The sequence below is a fragment of the Euprymna scolopes genome, chromosome 42 (assembly GCF_053919585.1).
Source record: "Euprymna scolopes isolate OS-2025 chromosome 42, ASM5391958v1, whole genome shotgun sequence".
Taxonomy (NCBI): Eukaryota; Metazoa; Mollusca; class Cephalopoda; order Sepiida; family Sepiolidae; genus Euprymna; species Euprymna scolopes.
The window spans coordinates 32453000-32480182 of record NC_136523.1 but is presented as its reverse complement, the minus strand read 5'-3'; the positions used below and the strand labels follow the sequence as shown (position 1 = coordinate 32480182).

At 32.3% G+C, this 27183-nt stretch overlaps 2 protein-coding genes across 7 annotated transcripts in view; one reads left to right on the top strand and one right to left on the bottom strand.

Annotated features, from left to right (window-relative positions):
• LOC145266997 (tyrosine-protein kinase Fer-like) overlaps positions 1-27183 on the top strand; it is a 306724-nt gene that overhangs the window by 31978 nt on the left and 247563 nt on the right. Inside the window, exon 1 of one of the 6 annotated variants that reach the window (XM_080122892.1) lies at positions 2279-2622. The exons of 3 other annotated variants lie outside the window; for them this stretch is intronic. In XM_080122892.1, the coding sequence (XP_079979018.1) occupies positions 2477-2622 (146 nt within the window). In that variant the 5' untranslated portion in view covers positions 2279-2476. Of the gene's footprint in view, positions 1-2278; positions 2623-27183 lie in introns of those variants that run through there. 2 more of the 6 variants (XM_080122891.1, XM_080122893.1) reach the window with 2 other exon arrangements.
• Positions 3550-27183, bottom strand: part of LOC145267140 (uncharacterized) — a 46350-nt gene continuing 22716 nt past the window's right edge. Inside the window, exons 3-4 of the mRNA XM_080123184.1 lie at positions 8056-8275; positions 3550-3946 (exon numbers count right to left, since the gene is read on the bottom strand). Coding sequence (XP_079979310.1) covers positions 3550-3946; positions 8056-8275 — 617 coding nt within the window. The remainder of the gene's footprint in view (positions 3947-8055; positions 8276-27183) is intronic.

The following is a 27183-nucleotide window of genomic DNA, read 5'->3' as shown; positions in this document are numbered from 1 at the left end:
TCAGAGCACATTCCATTAAAATATTTGTTAAACAGGTACATGGATGCAATATTGCGGCGATGGGGTAAGTATTGGAGCCTAGTTGACAAGGCGGGACCTATTAGATTGGCGACCCTTTTTTTTTTTTTTTTTTTGAACCCTAATCCAAGAAGGAGAGATGAGTGGTAAATGCACCAGTCCAGGTGTGGTAAGACTATTCCATACGTGGGTGGTTCTGTCGGTGGGGCATTAGAACACACTGCCCCCCTGCAGAGGGTAAAAGTCCCTCAATGGGGGTCCTGGATATGACCTTAAACTATATCCAATGGTAAGGCCCCAGCTTGTGGGCTTTAGGGAGTGTGGAGCCACCCTTTAACTGCCATTGCTCTCAGGTCCACTCTGAACCGGAGTGGTAGTACCTGTTAGGGTTCCAACTATGGGTTAAATAGAAACCGACTTGAAAACAACAAATATATTCTATTAAAAGTTTTTTCTTCAAAATCTTTGGATTTGGCATTAAATAACCCGAAAAGGGTTGATATGCCGTAAAACAAAAACAACCAACCAACCATACGTGGGCAAATGGTGGCCTTACAGAGGTACAGGATACTTTCAGGTGTGAGCAGTTTTCTAGCATGATAGAGGAAGCCCACCTTCCTTGCAACAGCCTTTGCAATGTCCTCAATGTATTTATTCCAGTTCATATTTCCTGTGAATGTTAAGCCGAAGAGTTTGAAGGAAGAATTCTCAGGTAGGGTGTTTATTGTCATGGATATCGGTGGTTGGAAAGCCATCTTGTAATTGTTAAAGGAGAGCAGCTTAGTCTTACTTGCATTAAATGGTACCATCCATTTACGCGCCCCCCCCCATTCCACTACGATCTGGAGGTCATTTTCTGATGATTCAGCCATTGTCTTGGATTTGTGTACATCCGTTCTTCCCTCATGCATGTTATAGAGCGTTGTATCGTCAGGAAATATACCCATCTTGAACTCAATATTATCAGGGAAATCATTGATGAATATCAAGAATAATAGTGGTCCAAGGATCGATCCCTGAGGCACTCCCACATTAATGTTGTTGCTTGGATGAACGGCTATCAGTAACAACTTGGATGGTCCTATCGTCTAAGAAGGATCTAATTATATTTAGTATTCGTCCAATTATACCATATGATTTAATTTTCATTAGCAGCCCTTCATGCCAGACTTTGTCAAAGGCCTTGGATATATCGAGGGCTATAGCTTTGGCTTCACCCACCTTATCCAGTGCATGGTATATGTGTTAAAAGATGACTGTTAAAATATCTGTAGTAGAGCGACATTTCCTAAATCTGCACTATTTGTCAGAAAGAAGATTGGTTTTGTAAGGTGTTGGACAAGTGCTTGATTGATTAGTGTCTCGAAGATTTTAGCGAAGACGAGGAGGAGACTTTTAGGGTGATAATTGAGAGGGTCGGTCCTTTTGCCAGAATTCTTGTATACTGGTACTACAGAGGCCATCTTCCAGCTATTAGGGAAGCAGGATTCAGCAAAGCATTTGTTGTAGAGTTTGAAAAGTATGGGGGCTAGCTCAGCTGAGCATTTCTTAATTAGTATAGCAGGGATGAGATCAGACCCACACGCCTTGGAGGTGTCTAAGTAAGTTTTTTATGACATCGTGGACATGTTCGGGGGTGATTTTTAATATATATATTAGTGTTGGGACGATTAATCGGAATTGTAAAAATGTGCCTATTTTTCGATACCAAAAACGATTCCTTTAATTATTTTATTTATTTATTTTTTTTAACAAAATCATCCATTGCTAGTAGTAGTAATTAATAAATTTTTAGTGATTTTTAACCTAAAATCTATAGATCACACCTCACAAGTGTGTTTTTACGATTGATAAAATGTATACACATTTTAATGTGTTTAATCGGGGGGGGGGGAGGAAATAGCAATCTTATAGTTAGATATATATAAAGAATCGGAATCTGGAATTTAGTACGAAATCGATAAAAATATTTAAATCGTCCCATCACTAATATATATATATATATATATATATATATATATATATATATATATATATATATATATATATCTCCGTAATCTCTATTGATGACAGGTGATTTTTACGTTGTTTTTTAAGTAAAGACTCTGCTCCTGCCTCCGTACCTCTCAGAAAATGGTGGCAGAAACATAGAACCTCACGATTTTCCCAAAATGGGTTCTCTCGCCCACTAACTGGCATGCCTGTTGTACATATTTTCGGGGCATCTTGTGTGTGCTGGTGTGTAGGGAGGTGTTTAATGTCGAAATTAAGGGAGCTAACTATCGATGGGTACGCGCATGCGCGTGCGTTCGAAAGGGATAACCGTTGTTGTTGTTGTTGTTCTCCTTACACGTGCGTGCACTGCAGCGGACGAGAGTCTAAAAAACGCGCAACGACTTCATTTTGCATTAAAAAAAAAAAAAAAAAAAAAAAAAAAAAAAAAAACGCGGAAAAAAATATGGGAGTCACCGTGAAGTCCGCAACGACCCCTTCCTCATCCTCCCCCTCCCCGATAGGTGAAAACCCTCCTCCGCCGCCACCACCCCGTCGTCCCCTCTCTTACCTTCTACAACAGAGTTACGACGAAACCAATTATTTTACAAGGTTTGTTTTTTTGTTTTTTTTTCCGAATTTTCCATTTTATGAGACACACACACACACACACACACACACACACACACACACACACACAGACAGACAGACAGAGTCTTGTGTGTGTGTGTTTTAATCTCTCTTTCTTTAAAAGCAAGGATCCCCTTTTCCCTCCCACCAGTAGCGGAGAAGGCGTGTCTTTTATACGACAGTAGCGCAGTCAGAGATTTGTATTTATCTTTGGTGTTATATGCATGCATTTACGCTGGCCGTGGTGTGGTGTACATTCCTATTTCAGGAATTTTAAAATTATTTTGATTTAAATAATAGATTCGTCGTCATTCGCAAACAACTTACGTGTACTTAATCTTTTAGTAAATAAAATAAAATAGTATTAAAAAAACGGTAAATTTTTACGACGTACCCCAGTGTATTATAAACACCCCAACAACCTCCATGTTAAGAATGGCTTTCGGAATAAATACCCCCCAACCTCGAAAGCCGTTCTTAACATGGAGAGGTTTTTTTTGGGGGGGTTGTTTATTCCGAAAGCCGTTCTTAACATGGGATGGTTAAGGGTGTTTATACTACGCTGGGTCAGGTTGTAAAAAATACCAAAAAAAACATTGACAACTGGAACGTCGAAATGGAAACTAGACTGGAAAATATAGTTGCTATTTTTATAAGTCGTCTTGATTTGGTGGTGAAGCGAGAGGCGTCCTGAAAAACGACGGAGATGGGATGATGATATCTTTTATAAACAAGTTTAGAAAGAAATTAAGAAAGGATTCGAGTTCATATATATTTTTTATCATTAAAGACACTGAATTATTTTTTCTTTCCGTTTTCTTTTTATTTTCCTTCTCTTTTTATTTTCCTTCTCTTTTTATTTTCCTTCTCTTTTTATTTTCCTTCTCTTTATTTTTTCTTTTTTTCTTTTTATGTTTCCTTTATTTTTTGTTTTTTCTTGTCTTTTCTTTTCCTTTTTTCTTTTCCTTTTTTCTTTTCCTTTTCTTTCTTTTTCTCTTTTTTTTTTTTCTTTTTCTCTTTTTCTTTCTTTTTCTCTTTTTCTTTCTTTTTCTCTTTTTCTTTCTTTTTCTCTTTTTCTTTCTTTTTCTCTTTTTCTTTCTTTTTCTCTTTTTCTTTCTTTTTCTCTTTTTCTTTCTTTTTCTCTTTTTCTCTTTTTCTTTCTTTCTCTCTTTTTCTTTTTTTTTTCTCTTTTTCTTTCTTTTTCTCTTTTTTCTTTTTCTTTTTTCTCTTTTTCTTTCTTTTTCTCTTTTTCTTTCTTTTTTCTTTCTTTTTTCTTTTTCTTTTTTCTTTCTTTTCTTCTTTCTCTCTTTCTTTCTTTTTTCCTTTCTCTTTTTCTTTTCTTTTTTCCTTTCTCTTTTTCTTTTCTTTTTTCCTTTCTCTTTTTCTTTTCTTTTTTCCTTTCTCTTTTTCTTTTCTTTTTTCCTTTCTCTTTTTCTTTTCTTTTTTCCTTTCTCTTTTTCTTTTCTTTTTTCTTTCTTTTTCTTTTCTTTTTTCTTTCTTTTCTTTTTTCTTTTTCTTTCTTTTTTTTCTTTTTTTCTTTTTATTTAAAAAACCTTTTTCCTCGTTTTTATTTTTCTACATTTTTTTTAATTGCATATTTAACTGCAGATTATTTCCGATCACCCTCAAAAAGAAAAAAGGAAAAGAAAAGACAAGAAAAAAACAAAAAATAAAGGAAACATAAAAATAAAATAAAAATCGAACTTTTTATGTTCGAAGCGTAAGCAGTAAGTAAAGCACAACTATTCATAAATATAAATAAATAAATATAAATATAAAATAAAATAAATATAAAATAAATAAATATAAAATAAATATAAAATAAATATAAAATAAATATAAAATAAATAAATATAAAATAAAATAAATATAAATAAATAAATATAAATATAAAATAAATATAAATATAAAATAAATATAAAATAAATATAAAATAAATATAAAATAAATAAATATAAATATAAAATAAATATAAAATAAATAAATATAAAATAAATAAATATAAAATAAATAAATATAAAATAAATAAATATAAAATAAATATAAATATAAAATAAATAAATATAAAATAAATATAAAATAAATAAATATAAAATAAATATAAAATAAATAAATATGAAATAAACACGCAAATTTAGCATTTTGCTTGTTTTATTAACGTCTCAAAATGGATTTTTTTTTTTCTAAAAAAACAACAAAAAAGAATAAACAAAATATTTCGACTTAAATGCATGGTCGCATGAAACCTATTCATAATTGATATCAATATATAAAAATATGTCCGGAAATATACGCGCACAAACGTAAACCCGGTGCGCGTTTAGGTGCATGATATATATTACATGCAACTGGGAACCGCTTATAAATGAAACTTCCTCCTTTGGATGTAATCGGTTCAACCCGCCTAGTATTAGTGCCGTTTCAGTATGATATATACTATAATTAGGTTATTGCAAAAATAATGTCATTTTTTTTACATTCAACTATTCAACTAATATATATATATATATATATATATATATATATATATATATATAAGAAAAACAAGCAAAAAAAAAAAAAAACGCGAAATTCTACTCGTTTAAAAACATTAACTTTTGTCGTTTTAAAAATAAAGTTTTGAATAGCAGTTTTTTTTGTTTTGTTTTTTAATAAATGGTGAAACTTAAGATTTCAAGAAATCTGCGAAATAACGAATCGTGTTATAAACGCGATAATACGAGACAAGTTGCAGTTAAAAAAAAAAGAACAAAAACATGCAAAATTCCATCAGTATATTCAAAATTTTTAGTGTTTTAAAAATGAAATTAAATAGCTTTTTTTGTTTAATAATGAAAAATAAGATTTTTAATATAAAAATAGTTTTTCGTATTCTATACAAATATGTCAAAAATGCGCGCTCGGATGCAAATACGTTAAAAAATGTCGCAAAAAGTGCGCGTTTCGGTGCATGGACATTTTTTTTTTCATGTTTTAACATCATGCTAATAAAGAATCTGTAGTTATTTATACATGCATACATAAATATATATAAAACAAAAAAATAAACGCGAAATTCTTCCGATTCACAAATATTTATTTTTTATTTAGAATGTTTGGTACTTGTGCATTTGTGTTACTACGCTGAAATAATGTTATTTAGAAACCCATTCTTAACGTTTGCTTTTACTGGTGAAAATTGATATTTCAATAAAAAATGTGTCTTTTATCAAAAATACTTTTTTCGCTAGAAAAAGACAAGAAAAAACACCGAAAATGAGATCGTAAAATTCAAATGCCGCAAAAAACGTGCGCGTTGCGACGGAACCACTGAAATTGTCGTTAATTGTTTTTTTAAATGGATTTTGTTTAATAAATGGGGCAAACATTTCAAACTACGAAGCATATTTATTTGATTCCCTATGAAGTCAAAATTCGACACTAGTTTTTTTTCTTTTTATCTGTTCTTTTTTCTTTTTTTTTCTTTTTTTCTTTTTTTTTCTTTTTTTCTTTTGTTTCTTTCTTTTTCTGTTTCTTTCTTTTTCTGTTTCTTTCTTTTTCTGTTTCTTTCTTTTTCTGTTTCTTTCTTTTTCTTTCTTTTTCTGTTTTCTTTTTCTTTTGTTTTCTTTTTCTTTCTTTTTCTGTTTCTTTCTGTTTCTTTCTTTTTCTTTCTTTTTCTGTTTCTTTTTCTTTCTTTTTCTGTTTCTTTCTTTTTCTGTTTCTTTCTTTTTCTGTTTCTTTCTTTTTCTGTTTCTTTCTTTTTCTGTTTCTTTCTTTTTCTGTTTCTTTCTTTTTCTGTTTCTTTCTTTTTCTGCTTCTTTCTTTTTCTTTTTCTGTTTCTTTCTTTTTCTGTTTCTTTCTTTTTCTGTTTCTTTCTTTTTCTGTTTCTTTCTTTTTCTGTTTCTTTCTTTTTCTGTTTTCTTTTTCTTTTCTGTTGTTTTCTTTTTCTTTCTTTTTCTGTTTCTTTCTTTTTCTTTTTTCTGTTTCTTTTTCTTTCTTTTTCTGTTTCTTTCTTTTTCTGTTTCTTTCTTTTTCTGTTTCTTTCTTTTTCTGTTTCTTTCTTTTTCTGTTTCTGCTTCTTTCTTTTTCTGTTTCTTTCTTTTTCTGTTTCTTTCTTTTTCTGTTTCTTTCTTTTTCTGTTTCTTTCTTTTTCTGTTTCTGCTTCTTTCTTTTTCTGCTTCTTTCTTTTTCTGCTTCTTTCTTTTTCTGCTTCTTTCTTTTTCTGCTTCTTTCTTTTTCTGCTTCTTTCTTTTTCTGCTTCTTTCTTTTTCTGCTTCTTTCTTTTTCTGTTTCTTTCTTTTTCTGTTTCTTTCTTTTTCTGTTTCTTTCTTTTTCTGTTTCTTTCTTTTTCTGTTTCTTTTTCTGTTTCTTTCTTTTTCTGTTTTCTTTTTTCTGCTTTTTTTTTCTTTTCTGCTTTTTTTTTCTTTTCTGCTTTTTTTTCTTTTCTGCTTTTTTTTTCTTTTCTGCTTTTTTTTTTCTTTTCTGCTTTTTTTTTTCTTTTCTGCTTTTTTTTTCTTTTCTGCTTTTTTTTTCTTTTCTGCTTTTTTTTCTTTTCTGCTATTTTTCTTTTCTGCTTTTTTTTCTTTTCTGCTTTTTTTTCTTTTCTGCTTTTTTTTCTTTTCTGCTTTTTTTTCTTAGTTTTTTTGTTTTTCTTGTCTGTGTTTTCTTGTCTGTTTTCTTGTCTGTGTTTTCTTGTCTGTTTTCTTGTCTGTGTTTTCTTGTCTGTGTTTTCTTGTCTGTTTTTTCCTTTTTCTGTTTTTTCCCTTTTCTGTTTTTTCCTTTTTCTGTTTTTTCCTTTTTCTGTTTTTTCCTTTTTCTGTTTTTTTCCTTTTTCTGTTTTTTTCCTTTTTCTGTTTTTTCCTTTTCTGTTTTTTCCGTTTTCTGTTTTTTTCCCTTTTCTGTTTTTTCCCTTTTCTGTTTTTTCCCTTTTCTGTTTTTCCCTTTTCTGTTTTTTCCCTTTTCTGTTTTTTCCCTTTTCTGGTTTTTCCCTTTTCTGTTTTTTTCCTTTTCTGTTTTTTTCCTTTTTCTCCTTTTCTCTTTCTCCTTTTCTCTTTCTCCTTTTCGCTTTCTCCTTTTCTCTTTCTCCTTTTCTCTTTCTCTGTTTTTCCTTCTCTGTTTTCCCTTTTCTGTCTTTCCTTTTGTCTTTTCTGTCTTTCCGTTTGTCTTTTCTGTCTTTCCGTTTGTCTTTTCTGTCTTTCCGTTTGTCTTTTCTGTCTTTCCGTTTGTCTTTTCTGTCTTTCCTTTTGTCTTTTCTGTCTTTCCTTTTGTCTTTTCTGTCTTTCCTTTTGTCTTTTCTGTCTTTCCTTTTGTCTTTTCTGTCTTTCCGTTTGTCTTTTCTGTCTTTCCTTTTGTCTTTTCTGTCTTTCCGTTTGTCTTTTCTGTCTTTCCGTTTGTCTTTTCTGTCTTTCCGTTTGTCTTTTTTGTCTTTTCTGTCTTTCCTTTTTCTCTTTTTCCTTTTTCTCTTTTTCCTTTTTCTCTTTTTCCTTTTTCTCTTTTTCCTTTTTCTCTTTTTCCTTTTTCTGTTTTTCCTTTTTCTCTTTTTCCTTTTTCTCTTTTTCCTTTTTCTCTTTTTCCTTTTTCTCTTTTTCCTTTTTCTCTTTTTCCTTTTTCTCTTTTTCCTTTTTCTCTTTTTCCTTTTTCTCTTTTTCCTTATTCTCTTTTTCCTTATTCTCTTTTTTCTCTTTTTTCCTTTTTCTCTTTTTTCATTTTTCTCTTTTTCCTTTTTCTCTTTATTCATTTTTCTCTTTTTTCCTTTTTCTCTTTTTTCCTTTTTCTCTTTTTTCCTTTTTTCCTTTTTCTCTTTTCTCTTTTCCCTGTTTTCTTTTCTCTTTTCTCTTTTCTCTTTTCTCTTTTTCCTTTTTCTGTTTTTCCTTTTTCTGTTTTTCTTTTTTCTGTTTTTCTTTTTTCTGTTTTTCTTTTTTCTGTTTTTCTTTTTTCTCTTTTTCTTTTTTCTCTTTTTCTTTTTTCTCTTTTTCTTTTTTCTCTTTTTCTTTTTTCTCTTTTTCCTTTTTCTCTTTTTCCTTTTTCTCTTTTTCCTTTTTCTCTTTCCTTTTTCTCTTTCCTTTTTCTCTTTTTCCTTTTTCTCTTTTTCCTTTTTCTCTTTTTTCCTTTTTCTCTTTTTTCCTTTTTTCCTTTTTCTCTTTTTTCCTTTTTCTCTTTTTTCCTTTTTCTCTTTTTTCCTTTTTTCCTTTTTCTCCTTTTCTCTTTCTCCTTTTCGCTTTCTCCTTTTCTCTTTCTCCTTTTCTCTTTCTCTGTTTTTCCTTCTCTGTTTTCCCTTTTCTGTCTTTCCTTTTGTCTTTTCTGTCTTTCCGTTTGTCTTTTCTGTCTTTCCGTTTGTCTTTTCTGTCTTTCCGTTTGTCTTTTCTGTCTTTCCGTTTGTCTTTTCTGTCTTTCCTTTTGTCTTTTCTGTCTTTCCTTTTGTCTTTTCTGTCTTTCCTTTTGTCTTTTCTGTCTTTCCTTTTGTCTTTTCTGTCTTTCCGTTTGTCTTTTCTGTCTTTCCGTTTGTCTTTTCTGTCTTTCCGTTTGTCTTTTTTGTCTTTTCTGTCTTTCCTTTTTCTCTTTTTCCTTTTTCTCTTTTTCCTTTTTCTCTTTTTCCTTTTTCTCTTTTTCCTTTTTCTCTTTTTCCTTTTTCTCTTTTTCCTTTTTCTGTTTTTCCTTTTTCTCTTTTTCCTTTTTCTCTTTTTCCTTTTTCTCTTTTTCCTTTTTCTCTTTTTCCTTTTTCTCTTTTTCCTTTTTCTCTTTTTCCTTTTTCTCTTTTTCCTTTTTCTCTTTTTCCTTATTCTCTTTTTCCTTATTCTCTTTTTTCTCTTTTTTCCTTTTTCTCTTTTTTCATTTTTCTCTTTTTCCTTTTTCTCTTTATTCATTTTTCTCTTTTTTCCTTTTTCTCTTTTTTCCTTTTTCTCTTTTTTCCTTTTTTCCTTTTTCTCTTTTCTCTTTTCCCTGTTTTCTTTTCTCTTTTCTCTTTTCTCTTTTTCCTTTTTCTGTTTTTCCTTTTTCTGTTTTTCTTTTTTCTGTTTTTCTTTTTTCTGTTTTTCTTTTTTCTGTTTTTCTTTTTTCTCTTTTTCTTTTTTCTCTTTTTCTTTTTTCTCTTTTTCTTTTTTCTCTTTTTCTTTTTTCTCTTTTTCTTTTTTCTCTTTTTCCTTTTTCTCTTTTTCCTTTTTCTCTTTTTCCTTTTTCTCTTTTTCCTTTTTCTCTTTTTCCTTTTTCTCTTTTTCCTTTTTCTCTTTTTCCTTTTTCTCTTTTTCCTTTTTCTCTTTCCTTTTTCTCTTTCCTTTTTCTCTTTTTCCTTTTTCTCTTTTTCCTTTTTCTCTTTTTTCCTTTTTCTCTTTTTTCCTTTTTTCCTTTTTCTCTTTTTTCCTTTTTCTCTTTTTTCCTTTTTCTCTTTTTTCCTTTTTTCCTTTTTCTCCTTTTCTCTTTCTCCTTTTCGCTTTCTCCTTTTCTCTTTCTCCTTTTCTCTTTCTCTGTTTTTCCTTCTCTGTTTTCCCTTTTCTGTCTTTCCTTTTGTCTTTTCTGTCTTTCCGTTTGTCTTTTCTGTCTTTCCGTTTGTCTTTTCTGTCTTTCCGTTTGTCTTTTCTGTCTTTCCGTTTGTCTTTTCTGTCTTTCCTTTTGTCTTTTCTGTCTTTCCTTTTGTCTTTTCTGTCTTTCCTTTTGTCTTTTCTGTCTTTCCTTTTGTCTTTTCTGTCTTTCCTTTTGTCTTTTCTGTCTTTCCGTTTGTCTTTTCTGTCTTTCCGTTTGTCTTTTCTGTCTTTCCGTTTGTCTTTTTTGTCTTTTCTGTCTTTCCTTTTTCTCTTTTTCCTTTTTCTCTTTTTCCTTTTTCTCTTTTTCCTTTTTCTCTTTTTCCTTTTTCTCTTTTTCCTTTTTCTCTTTTTCCTTTTTCTGTTTTTCCTTTTTCTCTTTTTCCTTTTTCTCTTTTTCCTTTTTCTCTTTTTCCTTTTTCTCTTTTTCCTTTTTCTCTTTTTCCTTTTTCTCTTTTTCCTTTTTCTCTTTTTCCTTTTTCTCTTTTTCCTTATTCTCTTTTTCCTTATTCTCTTTTTTCTCTTTTTTCCTTTTTCTCTTTTTTCATTTTTCTCTTTTTCCTTTTTCTCTTTATTCATTTTTCTCTTTTTTCCTTTTTCTCTTTTTTCCTTTTTCTCTTTTTTCCTTTTTTCCTTTTTCTCTTTTCTCTTTTCCCTGTTTTCTTTTCTCTTTTCTCTTTTCTCTTTTTCCTTTTTCTGTTTTTCCTTTTTCTGTTTTTCTTTTTTCTGTTTTTCTTTTTTCTGTTTTTCTTTTTTCTGTTTTTCTTTTTTCTCTTTTTTCTCTTTTTCTTTTTTCTCTTTTTCTTTTTTCTCTTTTTCTTTTTTCTCTTTTTCTTTTTTCTCTTTTTCTTTTTTCTCTTTTTCCTTTTTCTCTTTTTCCTTTTTCTCTTTTTCCTTTTTCTCTTTTTCCTTTTTCTCTTTTTCCTTTTTCTCTTTCCTTTTTCTCTTTCCTTTTTCTCTTTTTCCTTTTTCTCTTTTTCCTTTTTCTCTTTTTTCCTTTTTCTCTTTTTTCCTTTTTTCCTTTTTCTCTTTTTTCCTTTTTCTCTTTTTTCCTTTTTCTCTTTTTTCCTTTTTTCCTTTTTCTCTTTTTTCCTTTTTCTCTTTTTTCCTTTTTCTCTTTTTTCCTTTTTCTCTTTTTTCCTTTTTCTCTTTTTTCCTTTTTCTCTTTTTTCCTTTTTCTCTTTTTTCCTTTTTCTCTTTTTTCCTTTTTCTCTTTTTTCCTTTTTCTCTTTTTTCCTTTTTCTCTTTTTTCCTTTTTCTCTTTTTTCCTTTTTCTCTTTTTTCCTTTTTCTCTTTTTTCCTTTTTCTCTTTTTTCCTTTTTCTCTTTTTTCCTTTTTCTCTTTTTTCCTTTTTCTCTTTTTTCCTTTTTCTCTTTTTTCCTTTTTCTCTTTTTTCCTTTTTCTCTTTTTTCCTTTTTCTCTTTTTTCCTTTTTTCCTTTTTTCCTTTTTCTCTTTTCTCTTTTTCTCTTTTCCCTATTTTCTTTTCTCTATTTTCTTTTCTCTTTTTGTTTTTTCTCTTTTCTTTTTTTCTTTTTCTTTTTTTCTTTCTTTTCTCTTTTTTATTCTTTTTTTTTAAATTTTTTATTTTCTCTTTTTTTTTCTTTCTGCTGTTTTTCTCTTTTTTTCTTTCTGCTGTTTTTCTCTTTTTTTCTTTCTGCTGTTTTTCTCTTTTTTTCTTTCTGCTGTTTTTCTCTTTTTTCTTTCTCTTTTTTCTTTCTCTTTTTTCTTTCTCTTTTTTCTTTTCTTTTTTCTTTTTTCTCTTTTTTCTTTTTTCTCTTTCTTTTTTCTTTTTTCTCTTTCTTTTTTCTTTTTTCTCTTTCTTTTTTCTCTTTTCTTTTTCTTTTTTCTCTTTTCTTTGTTTCTTTTCTCTTTTCTTTGTTTCTTTTCTTTGTTTCTTTTCTTTGTTTCTTTTCTTTGTTTCTTTTCTTTGTTTCTTTTCTTTTCTTTTTTCTTTTCTTTTCTTTTTTCTTTTCTTTTTTTCTTTTTTCTTTTTTCCAAATGAGTATAGGGCAGATACTATATTTTGAGCTTAATATGTTAAAATTCACTCACGAACGTAAAACGCGCTTTTTTACCTGAAGATATTTTTTATGTGTTCTAAATGTGGTTATAATAGGCAACCTGTATTTATTTGCTGGTTTATTTAATAGCTGAAATCTTAAGGAAAATCCTAGAGTGTGGAGGCCAACCCACAAAACTTGCGAACGCCAACTAGTAACATGGATGTTTCAATCGAAATAAAACAAAGAATAGTATCACAAGGAATCAAGAAAACTGAAACCGTATAATTGTGAGTTAACCCCCCCCCCTCCAAAGTTGCGTCGGCATCGGCTGGTGCCACAGCAAAGAGCAGGAAGGATGAGAGAGAGCACTAATCAGACCTCCTCTGGAACAGTGCAGAGAACACTGGGACCTTGTGGAGACTTTTTGGCACCCAAATACGACTGGCCGTTGCTTGCGAGAAATCAATGGTAAGCAGCTATTGCGGTAAGGTGAAGTCATTTGCAAGCTTTATCAGAAGAGGTGGAGAGAACTGGAAATCTGGGGAGATTCGTTGTCACCCTGGTTCCAGGGAACACCATCAATTTTTTATTAGTGAGTAATGTCTGATGAGAACTCCTAGTGAATACTAAGAGTACTAAAACGTTTTTATTTAATAATTTTCACGTACTACAAAAATAGACAAATGTTCGTATGTACTTGCCTCCCCATGAGGGCAGAGTTAGGCACAAGGTCGGTTTTTAATGTGGGGAAAATCCAGCTCCCTCCAAAAGAGGCACTCTGGATAGGAACAAAAGTAAAAATTGTCTCAATCTAGATGAATCCCTTTTTCACCGACCGAGGCTAGAAAAGACGCAGTACAGCACCAGAACAGACACTCCACCTCGCTTCTAGCAAAAAAGCGGGAGAAGGAACTCTTCCGCCTAACTCCACAATCTAATTATTCATCATAACCCCCCCCCCAAAAAAAAGGCAACATGGTACCAAATAGTAATTTATTGCAAGATGCGAAAATTGTACACTCTACGTCAAATACAACACACATTGAACGGGAATATCGGCGAGGCGGCTCAGGCAGTTCTTGTTCGGTCCCTAGGGTGCTCGCTTTTTTTTTTTTTTTTTTTTTTTTTACTTTGCTGACCTTGTGTCGAATCTTCCCGTCATAGGAGGGAGATAACTAAAAGCTAATTTCTAAGCATAGTAACACGATACCAATTGCAGTGATTTATTTCATTAAAAAAAAAAAAAAATGCGATATTTCACCAGTTCAAGGATGTATTTTATTCCTTTTTTATTAACGTTTTAAAATGGGCCGAAAATAGCGTTTTCTTTTAATACACGACGAAACGAACATTTCAACTTTAAATATATCCGCAACTGTGAACCATTTCTAACAATATATAAAAACGCCGAAAATGTTCGCACGCACGCAATCTCGCTAAAATGTACACAATTTAGCAATTAAGCTACACAAAATGTTTCTTGTTTTATTAGCCTAACAAGTCCTCACGAGGAAAATTTTGTATATAATTTTAATCGCGTATACTCACTGTTAAAGTTAATACTGAAAATTGATAGAAATAATATTTGATTTAAATAATATATGCGCGTTTCGAGGCATCCTATTAAAATGTTTTTTTTAAATTTTTCTTCTAAACGAAAACGCGCTAACAGGCAATCTGTAATTGTTTATTAAAAAAAAAAAACACGCGAAATTTCAGATTCATTTTATGTTTACATATTTTTAAAAGTAGATTTGAAATACTTTTTTCTTTTAATGAATGATTGAAATAAAGATGTCCATAAAAAAAAAAAATTAAAAATGTGTACTTTGAAGATTTATATACGTTTTTCGAATGCAATTACTAATTTATTTATTGCAGGAGAAAAAAAAAAAAAAAAAAAAGGGCCGAAAATGTGCGCGCGACGCAAAGGCGCTAAAAATGCCGCAAAAAAGTCCGCATTTTGCCGAAGCCGCTGAACTGCTGTAAATTGCAGCGATTTTTAAGGCGCGACTTTTTTCTCTTCAACAACGTCTAAAAATAACAACCGTTTTTAGTTACAGTTTTCTAAACTGTATAAGAATTTCGCGCTTTTCTTTATTTTAATTAACATTTCTTATGTAAATGTATTTTCAATAATCTATTACTAATGGAGATTTGTCCCAAGCTGAAACAATACTATTACTGCTATTGTAAATACTATCTTTCAGAGCTCAATTCAGGGTGTGTGTGTGTGTGTGGGGGGGGGGGGGTAGTGTAGCAATCTGTTCAGTTGTCCTGAGATCATCCTCCCAGGTATTACTTTCTCCTTTTTGTGAGTGTGGAAGGGTGAGGTAGGTAGATATTAGATTGAGAAGAAAGTTTTAATTTATTTGAATTAATTTAAAATTTTGACTTCTCTTTGCTTCGTATATTATTTTAAAGCGTGAAACAATTGTCTTTTTTTCAGAACGTTGTTCTTATTTCAATTCAAGCTAGGCCGAAAAGCTGCTGAAACAGCTCGCGATATCAACGAAGCGTTTGGCCCAGGAACCACTACTGAACACACAGCACAATGGTGGTTTAAGAAATTTAGTGGCGGCGATGATAGTTTTGAAGATGATGAGCTTAGTGGTCGACCATCGGATGTTGACAACGATCAGTTAAGAGCCAGACGTAACGTATACGACGATTTCCAACCACTTGAGAGATTGGAAAGATAAAAAAAACTTCATAAATGGGTGCCTCACGAGTTTTTTTTTACATGGGGGTCACCACTTATCAAGGCCCGAAGGCCACTCAGGGATAAGGCTTATTGCGTGTACAGTAATCAATGAGATAGTATTGTAGTAATCATTAGTATTAGGGGTTTTGATAGTGTCTTACTTAAGTGGGCGGTTTGTCAGGAGTTTGTTTATGCTGGACTTGAAGACGTCCAAGTTGTAGTCAGGTCATCATATCTTGTCGCTCTATCTCTTCAACCAGCGGCGTGTGGTTTCATTACCAACACTGAGGTCTTCGTCCGTGCAGTTGGGCCCCAGTGAGCAAGATGTTAAAATGTGCTTGATGGTCTGAACTTGGGCACCACAGGGGCATTCAGCAGTTGTAGAGTAACCCCACATGAGGAGGTTGTCGCCAGGTGGGAAACAAGCAAGCGGCAGAGAGTTCCACTGGCGTGCAGTTCTAAGAAAGAAGCTTTGCTCATGGAATCTGCGTTTGGATTTAGACACAGATAAAGAGTGGGAAAATTATTGACAGTAGTTTCAGCCAGACAGGTGTTTCTTGTGAAAGATTGGTGAGGGGGGACAAGGGATTGGAGCTCAGACGAGCACCTGCCATGGAAATAGCGATAAAACAAAGACAGGCTCGCAACGTCTCTTCTGTGGGAGAGAGGTTGCAGGGAAGAGAAAAGGGCATCCCCCACTAAACCACGAAGTCTATTTTGTACTCTGTCAAGGCAGGATAGGCTGTTTTTAGCAGCTCCTGCCCAGATGTGGCAACAGTATTCCATCCTTGGACGTACTTGGCTTTTATATAGATAGAGAATTCCATCAGTAGTGAGATATCTTCTGGAGCAGTAGAAGGATCCCACCATTTTTCCAGCGTCCCTGGCAACAGATTTGATGTACGTGTTCCATTTCGGATCAGGAGTTGAACAAATTGAATTTAAAAGTTAAAAACCGCAAAATCTTCCTTGTCAACTTAATAAATATGAACATATTTAATCAAATATATCGATTAATTGTATTTTTATAGTTCTATTTCTGATAGAGATTTAATATTTGTCTGGAGCCGAAGCTCTACTATTTTATTGTACTATTGTATGACCTCTCAGTGCTCAATTTAGGATCGAGTATTTGTTTTGTTGGTCTGAGACCATCTTCCTAGGGATTACCTTCTTTTTTATTGGAGTAGTAGTATGATGATGACGACAGAAACAGGCTTAGATATGAACAGAGTTAAATAAATAAATAGTAAGTTTATAAAAATATATTTATAGCAGTTAAGCTACACGGACGTGTCTGCATTTCACCTCCAAAGCCTGACGATTCCGGCCGCTTCTGTGTAGCTTAATTGCCATAAGTATATTTTCATAAACTTGCTACCTAGCTCTACTCACATATTGAACCCTAGCAAAGTAAAATCTGAAAATTGATACATAATATATCCCCTTGTAATAGTCTTTGTGGTTGCATCTACTACTACTACTACTACTACTACTACTACTACTACTACTAATAATAATAATAATAATAATAATAATAACACTACTACTAATAATAATAATAACACTACTACTAATAATAATAATAACACTACTACTACTACTACTACTACTACTAATAATAATAATAATAACACTACTACTACTACTACTAATAATAATAACACTACTACTAATAATGATAACCAGCAGAAGCTGTGGAAATTCCACGGTAGTTGAAAATTTTTTAAGCACATAAATAAAATGCATAAAAAATAAAACAAATAATGAATTTAAAACAATTCTTTAGTAAATTCTTTTTGAACCTTTTAAAGCTAACAAGAATTGTTAAAAAAATTACATTTTTTTTCAGTGAAAATTCAACACATTGTTTTTTTTTGTTTTTTTTTTAAATATAAATTATAAAGCAACAGATGTCAGTTCAAATTTTTAAAAGAAACTATAATAAAAAAAACTTAGTCTCCTCTCAACATGACTTTTTAAAAAGGTATGAATAAAATAACCAATTTGAAACTGTAAACAGACAGCCATGTTTTTTTTGTTTTGAAAATTTTTGGAGAGGAAATGGCTTTAATGATTTTTAATTGATAAAGAGCGACTATAAAGGGAGGTAATTCGTTTCTCATTAATTTTTGCGATTTTTTTTTTTTGTGACACGACGTCAGACAAGTAAATTAATATTTAGATAATAATCTGATATATAATATTTATAAAATTCGCTATGTCTGGTGTGTGTGTGTATGCATATATATATATAAATTCGCTATGTCTATATGTGTGTCTCCATATTTTTTTTTTTCTTCAAAGTGCATCTCTGTTGAGACGTAACGTTGCAGAGTGGTGCAAGACCAGTCAAATAATTGCATTTTTTGTGAAACGTTTTTATCTATATATCTATGAAAATAAGAATCTATGTGTCTGCGAGGACACTTCTCAACCTATATACTCAACGAATGTTTGATCTACGGACTTGAAATTTGTTATATAGGATATTCAGACCCGGGGAAAACCTTTTAATCCCTTTTCATCACAGAAAAAAAGGGCTGCTAAGGAATCAAAATTGAAAAATTGGTACGTGGCAGTCATTGGATTTTTGTTTTGCTGTTTTACGAATGTGCATGCTTGAGTATTTCACATTAAAGATTAAGAATAAGTAGGTTTGAAAACACGTTTTCAAGTGTCATGATACCATTCTCCCAGCATTATCTCCTCCTGGAGAAAGTATTGTAGTATCTGTTCTGTTCTTATAACACCATCCTCCCAAGCATTACCATCTCTTATTTTTAGATGGAGGAGAACCATGGAGAGTAAGACCTCAAAGAAGCAGCACATATATGGAACGACAATCAATTACTAAGTAGACTTACATAGTATAGAATTTAACACAATGTGGAAACTGTTAATTATAAATATAATAAACTTAATAATATATACAGTAATAATTAAACTAATATATATATATATATAAAAGTGAAAATGTATGTATGTGTGTGCACTTTTTGTGTATGCCTGCAAAAGGCTTTTTTTGTTGGCCTTCTCGCTCTTTAAAACTTTTTATATCACGTCTAAATTGTAATATCTACGACTTAAGAACGGGGGGTCGTGTGTGTATTTGATTTTCCCGACTTTTACCAGTTATTTTTCCATCGCCGCGTCTTTGAAAAGTGAATGATGGGTCGGGGGAAACAGTAACTGGCTTGCAGCACAAAACTAGGTCAAACATCACGCCACTTAACTTCCTCGCACCTGTATATTTCACTTTATAAACCTTAACACGCTTATCAATTCCTCTCCCCTTTTTTACCTTTCGTTTCCACCTTCGCGTCAAGGATTCGGGGTTCAATCCTACCTTCCTACTAAAACTTTTTTTCTTTTTTTTTTAACACACACACCTCCAAACACCTGGGCAACGCCGGGTACCCCCCTTCCCACTAGTATATACATATATATATATATATATATATATATATATATATACACACACAGTCCTGGTCAAAATCATAAGACCACTTAAGAAAGTAAGTGTTTACGCATATTATCGAATTTTTAATCAAACAAATGGTTGAAACCATTGCAAAAAGGGAAAATATGATGGAAAAAAAATGAAATCTGCTTTGATAAGACCACTGATAATTTATCTAACAAAAGGCAATTATAAATTACTAAAAAGGGTCTCAGTACTTAGTATAGCCTCCATTATTACGAATTACTTCAAAAATTCTCTTTGGCATGCTTGCGACTAAGTTTTTTATCAGTTGCGAAGGAATGTACTGAAAACTGAATCAGAAAGTGCCTTTATCGAATCATACTGGGTTCCATCCTTGAACACTTCTTTTGCCATTCATCCCCAAAGATTTTCAATGGGATTGAGGTCCGGAGAACATGCTGGATGATCTAACAATTCTATATTATTTGAAGAAAAGTATTCTCGTGCTTGTCGAGAAGTGTGTATCGCAGCGTTGTCTTGCTGGAAAATCCAATTTCTTCCACACAGACGTGGACTTTCAGTCCTGATAGAAGCATTTTCAAGCATTGAAATGTACATCAATGATGTTTGCCGGCCTTTCACTACTTGCAACTTTAGGGTCCCAGCTGACAAGAAAGGATCCCAGATCATTAAAGACCCTCCTCCACTATGCCGAGTTGAAAAAGTCTCTTTGGGCAAATTTTTATCATGCCAATAGTTTTGAAATCCGTCTGGACCATCTAGATTAAATTTTTTTCTCATCTGAGAAAATTACATTTTCCCACTTCTCTTCATCCCAAGTCTGGTATTTGGCGGCATATTTAAGTCGGTTAGTTTTGTGCTGTTCAAGAAGACGTGGTTTCTGCAGTCGCTTTAAATGATTGAAACCCTTCATTTTCAGATGCCTTCTGATCGTTTTAGGACTACATTCTGCTGCTGTTTGGCTTTTCAATTGACTTGAGCTCATACTGGATTTTTTTTTTTTTTTAACTTCTGATACGGCGATCCAGTGATGGGGTTATTTTTTTGGGTCGACCTGGACTCTTTTTGTGCTCATATTAATCTGGATTTCTTAAAAAATTTGTGATGACCGTTTTGCTAGGATTCATTTTGTTTGCAATGGATCTATAGGAGAGTCCACCCCTATTAAGCTCAAAGATCCTTCCTCTCTCAAACTCTGATAATGGTTTCCCTTTCGGCATTTATAATTTAGTAAGATGTTTTTTATCCACTAACAAGTTGCTTTTAATAACATAGAAAGCTTTTTGTATTCATTTTTTCAAAACTAGCCGATTTTATTAAAGTGGTCTTATCATTTTGACCAGGTGAAAATGTTTGTTTTTTAAAAAATAATTATTAGATCAGGGTTAAGGTTTCGAATGAAGCAGATTTCATTTTTTTTCCATCATATTTTCCCTTTTTACAATGGTTTTAACAATTTGTTTGATTAAAAATTTAATATTATGCGTAAACGCTTACTTTCTTAAGAGGTCTTATGATTTTGACCAGGACTGTATATAAAAGGCAAAACAGCCGTGCGCATTTTTGTATGTCCATGAAAGGCTCTTTTCGTCGGGGTTTTTGACGAGGTTACATTTATTTAGAAATTTTCTTATACTTCCTAGATTATACGTCTCTACATTTATTGTGATCGACTTTTAAAAAAATACCCTCCATTCCGTCCATTTGTGTGTTTGTTTCTCTTTTTCGTATAAATTAAGTAAAACTAATCGAAGCGAACACCTTCGCCGGCCTTCTCGGCAAGGACGTCCAGAAAGGCAATTAGATTTGATTGCTATTTATTTGGACATTGCCAGAGCTCCCCCTTTCATTGGGGAGCTGGTTTCCCCAACATCGTGGGGAAACAAGATACAGCAAAAACTGGCCTACAGCCAGAAGTAAGTTTGTGATTCTTAACTTAAGCTAGACATTCATTACTGCACCTGCATGAACTTATTCACTTAACTATTCAGTTCTGCAAGTTAACTTTTTGATTGACATCGCTAAATTTTGAACGCTTTTCACTTCCTGTCGCGTCATGGCATAGCGGTAAGATTTCAGGTTTTCTTTCACTTTCTTTTTCACCTTCATGTCACGGGTTCGAGCCTGCCTGCGTACTAACACTTTTTTTTCTTCTTTTTCACACACTTACAAACACCCGGGCAACACCGGGCACCCCTGCGAGTTAGTTATAAATAGTAAAATTTACAACTAGAAATAAAATAGGTTTAAGGCTCCTGAAATTCGTACTAGAATTGTCCGCAAGGACTCGTGGCACAGTGGTTAAAGTATTTGAAAAAAATTAATTATAAAACTTATATTCTCCTGAAGTTTGAAGGTTCAATTCTCAGAAAATACAATTGCAAATTACTTAGCATCTCTATCCACTCATGGTTGACGGAACAAGAGCATGCTACCCACAAAAAGATTTCCATTCAAAATTTCGTTCAAATTGCTGAATTCGACAGAAACATTCCAGAGTTCGACAATATACACCTGAAGAAGGTCGAAGATTACATCGACCGAAACATTGTTAAAATGACTCTTAAAATGAGAACAGTCGTCTGAAGAATCCAAATAATATGAATAACCGATCCTCATCTCAGAGATTTTCGAATAAAGACGTTTGAGGTTCACAAACTTTCCTTGAAAAAAAAAAAAAAAAAAAAAAATATATATATATATATATACACACACACACACACACACACACACACACACACACACACACACACACACACACACATTTTCTAACTGTTATCTCCAAGATGTGTGTGATTGCGTGTCTTTGGTTGAAGCAAAACTGCTGACTTCAAAGTTTCCTTCTGTCATCACTTTGCAGTGGAAGATGCGGCTTCTTTTTTACTTGTAAAATAACTTTTCTTTTTAAATAATGCCCGCCCCCTCCCCGTCATCCATTTTGAAACAGCTGCGCCAGTTTTGTACCGGCTTTGTTTTTTAATAATTTTTTGTTGAGAAACAAAACTTGAGGAAGATCTTGTCAAATCAGTCTAGAGTCAGCAATTTCTTCTAGGAATTGAGTCTGTTGGGCTTTTTTTTTTTTTGCGCGCGCACACGCACGCACGCACGCACGCACACACATCTATGATATAAAGCTGAACATCTGTGTGTGTGTGTGGTCACGAATAGGCTCCTATATGGTTGACTATTATAGAAAACTGATCACATATGATGATAGAAGATGTATCAAGACACAGGAATGGGTATGTTTGATCTGGCAGAACGGTGGTTCATTAAAAGTCTAGAGTCAGCAATTTCTTCTAGGAATTGAGTCTGTTGGGCTTTTTTTTTTTTTTGCGCACGCACGCACGCACGCACACACACACACATCTATGATATAAAGCTGAACGTCTGTGTGTGTGTGTGTGGTCACGAATAGGCTCCTATATGGTTGACTATTATAGAAAACTGATCACATATGATGATAGAAAATGTATCGAGACACAGGAATGGATATGTTTGATCTGGCATAATGATGATTCATTAAAATTGTGGGGTCTGCGTTCGCGCCTGGTCCACAAAGTATGGAAATAAAAAATTAAAAAAAAACACGTTTACAAGTGTTTTTGATATAGATGTACATAATACTTTGATAAGTATGTTTTAACTTAAATAGGGATGGTATAATAAAATTGTGGGGTCTGCGTTCGCGCCTGACCTCCATAGAATAGAAATAGGCACAAACTTTAATAAAGACTTTACATATCTATCTGCGTAAGTATACTTTGATAATTATGTTTCAGTTTGAAGAAATATGGTATAATAAAATTATGAGGTGTTCGTTCGCGCCTGACCTCCATAGAATGGAAATATGTCACAAAGTTTAACAAGGTTTTTTAATATAGATCCACAGAATATTGTGATAAGTGTTTCAGTGTGAACAGGTATAGTATAATAAATTATGGGGTTTATCTATTTTATTTTTACTTTCATCATATTTTGCTTTAGTTTTGATATCCCTGATTTGAAGCTATCTCTTTACAACCCTTCCTTTTCATAACCTATCATACTTTCATAAATCAGAGTCCATTTTCTGTAGGCTGTTTTTGAACCCAGTCAATGACGGGTACTTTTGCTAATATATATATATATATATATATATATATATATATATATATATATATATATATATAATGCTAGCAGGGCTATCTAGCGTTGCCCAGGGCCATAGAAATAAAAAAAATAAAGTGTTTATTTTAAAATGAAGGAATAGAATAAAGGGCTTCTACGTTTTTCTCATGATACTAAGAGTAATTATAGATCATATTTAGATATCTCCCTGCGCCTTGCAGCTGTGCTCCAAAATTGATAATGATCGGTTAATTAGTTTAGGTATGAATTTAAATCAAACAAATATAAAACATACATACCCAGCATCGCCAGGTAAAAAACATTGCTGGACGAAGGGTTTAGTCACATATTTAAGATACATCAAATATCCTACGTTTTTACGATTTTCCTAAAAGTTGACCATATTTTGAATTTTTGGAAGCATAAAACAGTTATCTTCATCTATGAAATTCAAACGGGGAAATAAAATCTCATAACTTAAAGGGAAATAACTTGTAGGTTAAATGAAAACTTACATCATTAAACGCAGTTGATGCTTGTTATAATAATTAAAAAGTAAATGTAAAAATCAACTTTATATAATATTTCTAAATAGAATACTTAAAACAATTCTATTACTAATTTCTATTAAAAAATAATTTATTAGGGCCAGTAACCACTTTCTTACAGTTGTTCCAAAGTGTGTTACCATCTGTGTGGTTATTCCATCAAGGCCCGATGCTTTTCCATTTTTTAGTTGAGATATTGCTGCGGTTATTTCGGCTTCTGAGAATGGTTCTAGATGGGCATTGCTGTTTTGCATGACGTGGCTAAGTTCGGCTTTCATTCTCTTTTTCTGTCCTCTTTCTTTTTGTTGCGGTTTGCCATTTAGTCATCGTCATCCCTCAAACTCCCTAAAATCTGGAAAAAGGCAAGAGTAGTAGCCATTCTAAAACCTGGAAAAGACCCCACATCACCTAAGAGCTACTAACCCATCTCCCTACTGTTCATTCTCTATAAACTATATGAGAGCATGATACTTGCCAGAATAACGGAAAAAGTAGAAGAACAACTCTTACCTGACCAAACTGGCTTTAGACCAGGTCAGTCATGTTGTAGCCAGATTTTAAACCTGACCCAATTCATTGAGGATGAATTTAAGACCAAAAAGATAACAGGCACTGTGTTTGTAGACCTTACAGAAGCCTATGACACTGTCAACCACAGGGCACTCATACTAAAAGTATCCCAAATGATACAAAACTCAGCATTGGTGAGCATAATTGGATGTCTACTTAGTAACCGACGTTTCCATGTTGAGATGGATGGCAAAAAGAGTAGATGGTTTATCCAAAACAATAGCCTCCCACAAGGTTCAGTTTTGGCTCCAACCTACACTAACGACCAACCACAATACCCAAATATACAAAGATATATATATGCTGATGACCTATGCATCGCCACCCAGACAAATAGTTTTGATATCATAGAAGAAAGACTCTCTGATCCCCTAGCCACTCTCTCTAGGTACTACAAAAAGTGGTACTTAAATGCAAACCCAAACAAGACCCAGGTTTGCGCCTTTCATCTTAATAATCACCAAGCAAATCGGAGACTAAGAGTCATGTGGAATGACAACATGCTTACACATGAACATTTCCCAGTCTACCTGGGGGTAACTCTGGACAGAACACTCTCTTTTAGAAAACACATTACCAAATTGAAAGGCAAGCTGTCATCACGAAACCGCCTTCTCAGTAAGCTTGCCACCAGCAATTGGGGTGCCGACCCCAAAACACTGAGGCAAACAACTCTCGCACTGTGCCATTCCACAGCGGAGTATTGTGTCCCAGTATGGGCAAGATCATGCCATGCCCATAAAATTGATGTAGAGCTGAACAAGGTATACCGAACCATAACTGGTGCCCTAAGACCAACTCCCTTGCCAGCTCTATACTGCCTAACTGGTATTCCACCACCACATATCAGGCAAGATGTCATCACCAGAATAGAACGGTACAAACAGCTTAACGACAACAGGCACTCACTATTTGGCCACCAATCAGTGAGACAAAGACTAAAATCTCGCAGTAGCTTCATCAATATAAAGGAAATCGATCCCAGGCAAGCTGCCTCCTATAGGATGGAACGATGGCAAGACTATAACAGCAGGAATAAAAATGAAGCCCTACCAGACCCAAAAGAAACACTCCCCCAGGGTTCAAACCTTGGTAGAAAAAACTGGGTGACTCAGAGCCAAAGAAGACAAAACAAAAGACAATCTCCACAAGTGGGGCCTAGACACCTCACCTTTATGTCCATGTGGAGAGGTACGAACAATCCACCATCTTAGGTAGATGATATGTCGTTCACCTTCCTTCTATGATGCAGCTGATGACTGAAGATGGATGGTGACTTGTCTTGAGATTAGGCTCGCTGGAACCAGGCTTACAGGCTGCATCCGTTACACTCGAAGAATGTCGTTCTCGTTAGTGTCTGAAACAATGGAGATGAAGACTATGAACTCACATGCATGAACATAGGCCATGATATGGCATCTGGAACCGATCTATTAGGGAAAACTGCCGATTGGGTCCTCATTGCGCAAACCAAGACCTTAAGGAGGCAAACAGCACTGCCATGCGATGGGTTAATTTCTATTGCGATAAGATATGATGATGATGAAAAAATAATAAATAGTATATATAGAAATCATGCTTGATTAAAAGTATGTAACAGTTCGTTTTCAATCTTTGAGTGAAACAACCTTTTTGTATATATTATCCGAATTGTGAAAAACAAAACAAACAGGAATATGACTTTATTATAATTTATATACATACATGATTTTATTTATACTTATATATATATAAGCAAATTATAGTGATTCAATGAAATTAAACAAAACATTTATTCAAATCAAAGATTTTTTATTATTCCAAGTAAGACAAAGAATACTTTAGAAATTTTATCTCCTTATACTATTTAGATGGGATAATACATAGAATATTGCGACTAGTAATATTTTGTAAATCTTATAATCACAGGTTTCCATACCAGCTGATTGTTGGATGAATCTATTCGAAAGTGTGTGTATATATATATATATATATATATATATATATATATATATATATATATATATGATCAGATACGAATATTTGTTAGTAACATGATTTATCTAATTCTATAAATAGTTTTGTATCTGTAAAAAAAAAAAAAAAAATCCTCCTGACCTTTTACTAATCGTGTCAGTTGCGATTAATTTTCTTGCGTTAACTTTTTGCAGTTCCGATAAATATTTTGGATATGAATTCTTTGGAACTTTACCAAATTCTAGCTGAAAGATTCCCAGAAATCTCCATTGGTTAGTTGTAGAATACGATACTTCCTGCTCTCAAATGCATCACCGATTTTTTTTTTTTTTTTTTTTTTGATTGAATGGATTACACTCGGTTAATGTCTTATCTTTCTCTTTTACATCCTTTTCTTTTACCTCTTTCTTTTTTTTCTTTTAACCCTTTTTTTTCTTTTACCTCTTTTTTTTCTTTTACCTCTTTTTTTTCTTTTACCTCTTTTTTTCTTTTACCTCTTTTTCTTTTACCTTTTTTTTCTTTTAACCCTTTTTTTCTTTTACCTCCTTTTTTTCTTTTACCTCTTTTTTTGTTATTTTACCTCCTTTTTTTCTTTTACCTTTTTTTTTCTTTTACCTCTTTTTTTCTTTTAACCCTTTTTTTTCTTTTACCTCTTTTTCTTTTACCTCTTTTTTTCTTTTACCTCTTTTTTTTCTTTTACCTCTTTTTTTTCTTTTACCTCTTTTTTTTCTTTTACCTCTTTTTTTTCTTTTACCTTTTTTTTTCTTTTACCTCCTTTTTTTTCTTTTACCTCCTTTTTTTTCTTTTACCTCCTTTTTTTTCTTTTACCTTTTTTTTTCTTTTACCTCTTTTTTTCTTTTACCTCTTTTTTTTCTTTTACCTCCTTTTTTTCTTTTACCTTTTTTTTTCTTTTACCTCTTTTTTTCTTTTAACCCTTTTTTTTCTTTTACCTCTTTTTTTTCTTTTACCTTTTTTTTTCTTTTACCTCCTTTTTTTTCTTTTACCTCCTTTTTTTCTTTTACCTTTTTTTTTCTTTTACCTCTTTTTTTCTTTTAACCCTTTTTTTTCTTTTACCTCTTTTTCTTTTACCTCTTTTTTTCTTTTACCTCTTTTTTTTCTTTTACCTCTTTTTTTTCTTTTACCTCTTTTTTTTCTTTTACCTCTTTTTTTTCTTTTACCTTTTTTTTTCTTTTACCTCCTTTTTTTTCTTTTACCTCCTTTTTTTTCTTTTACCTCTTTTTTTTCTTTTACCTACCTCTTTTTTTCTTTTACCTACCTCTTTTTTTCTTTTACCTTTTTTTTCTTTTACCTTTTTTTTCTTTTACCTCTTTTTTTTCTTTTACCTCTTTTTTTTCTTTTACCTCTTTTTTTTCTTTTACCTCTTTTTTTTCTTTTACCTCTTTTTTTCTTTTACCTCTTTTTCTTTTACCTTTTTTTTTCTTTTAACCCTTTTTTTCTTTTACCTCTTTTTTTCTTTTACCTCTTTTTTCTTTACCTCCTTTTTTGTTATTTTACCTCCTTTTTTTCTTTTACCTCCTTTTTTTCTTTTACCTCTTTTTTTTCTTTTACCTCCTTTTTTCTTTTACCTCCTTTTTTTCTTTTACCTCCTTTTTTTCTTTTACCTCCTTTTTTTCTTTTACCTCTTTTTTTTCTTTTACCTCCTTTTTTTCTTTTACCTCTTTTTTTCTTTTACCTCTTTTTCTTTTACCT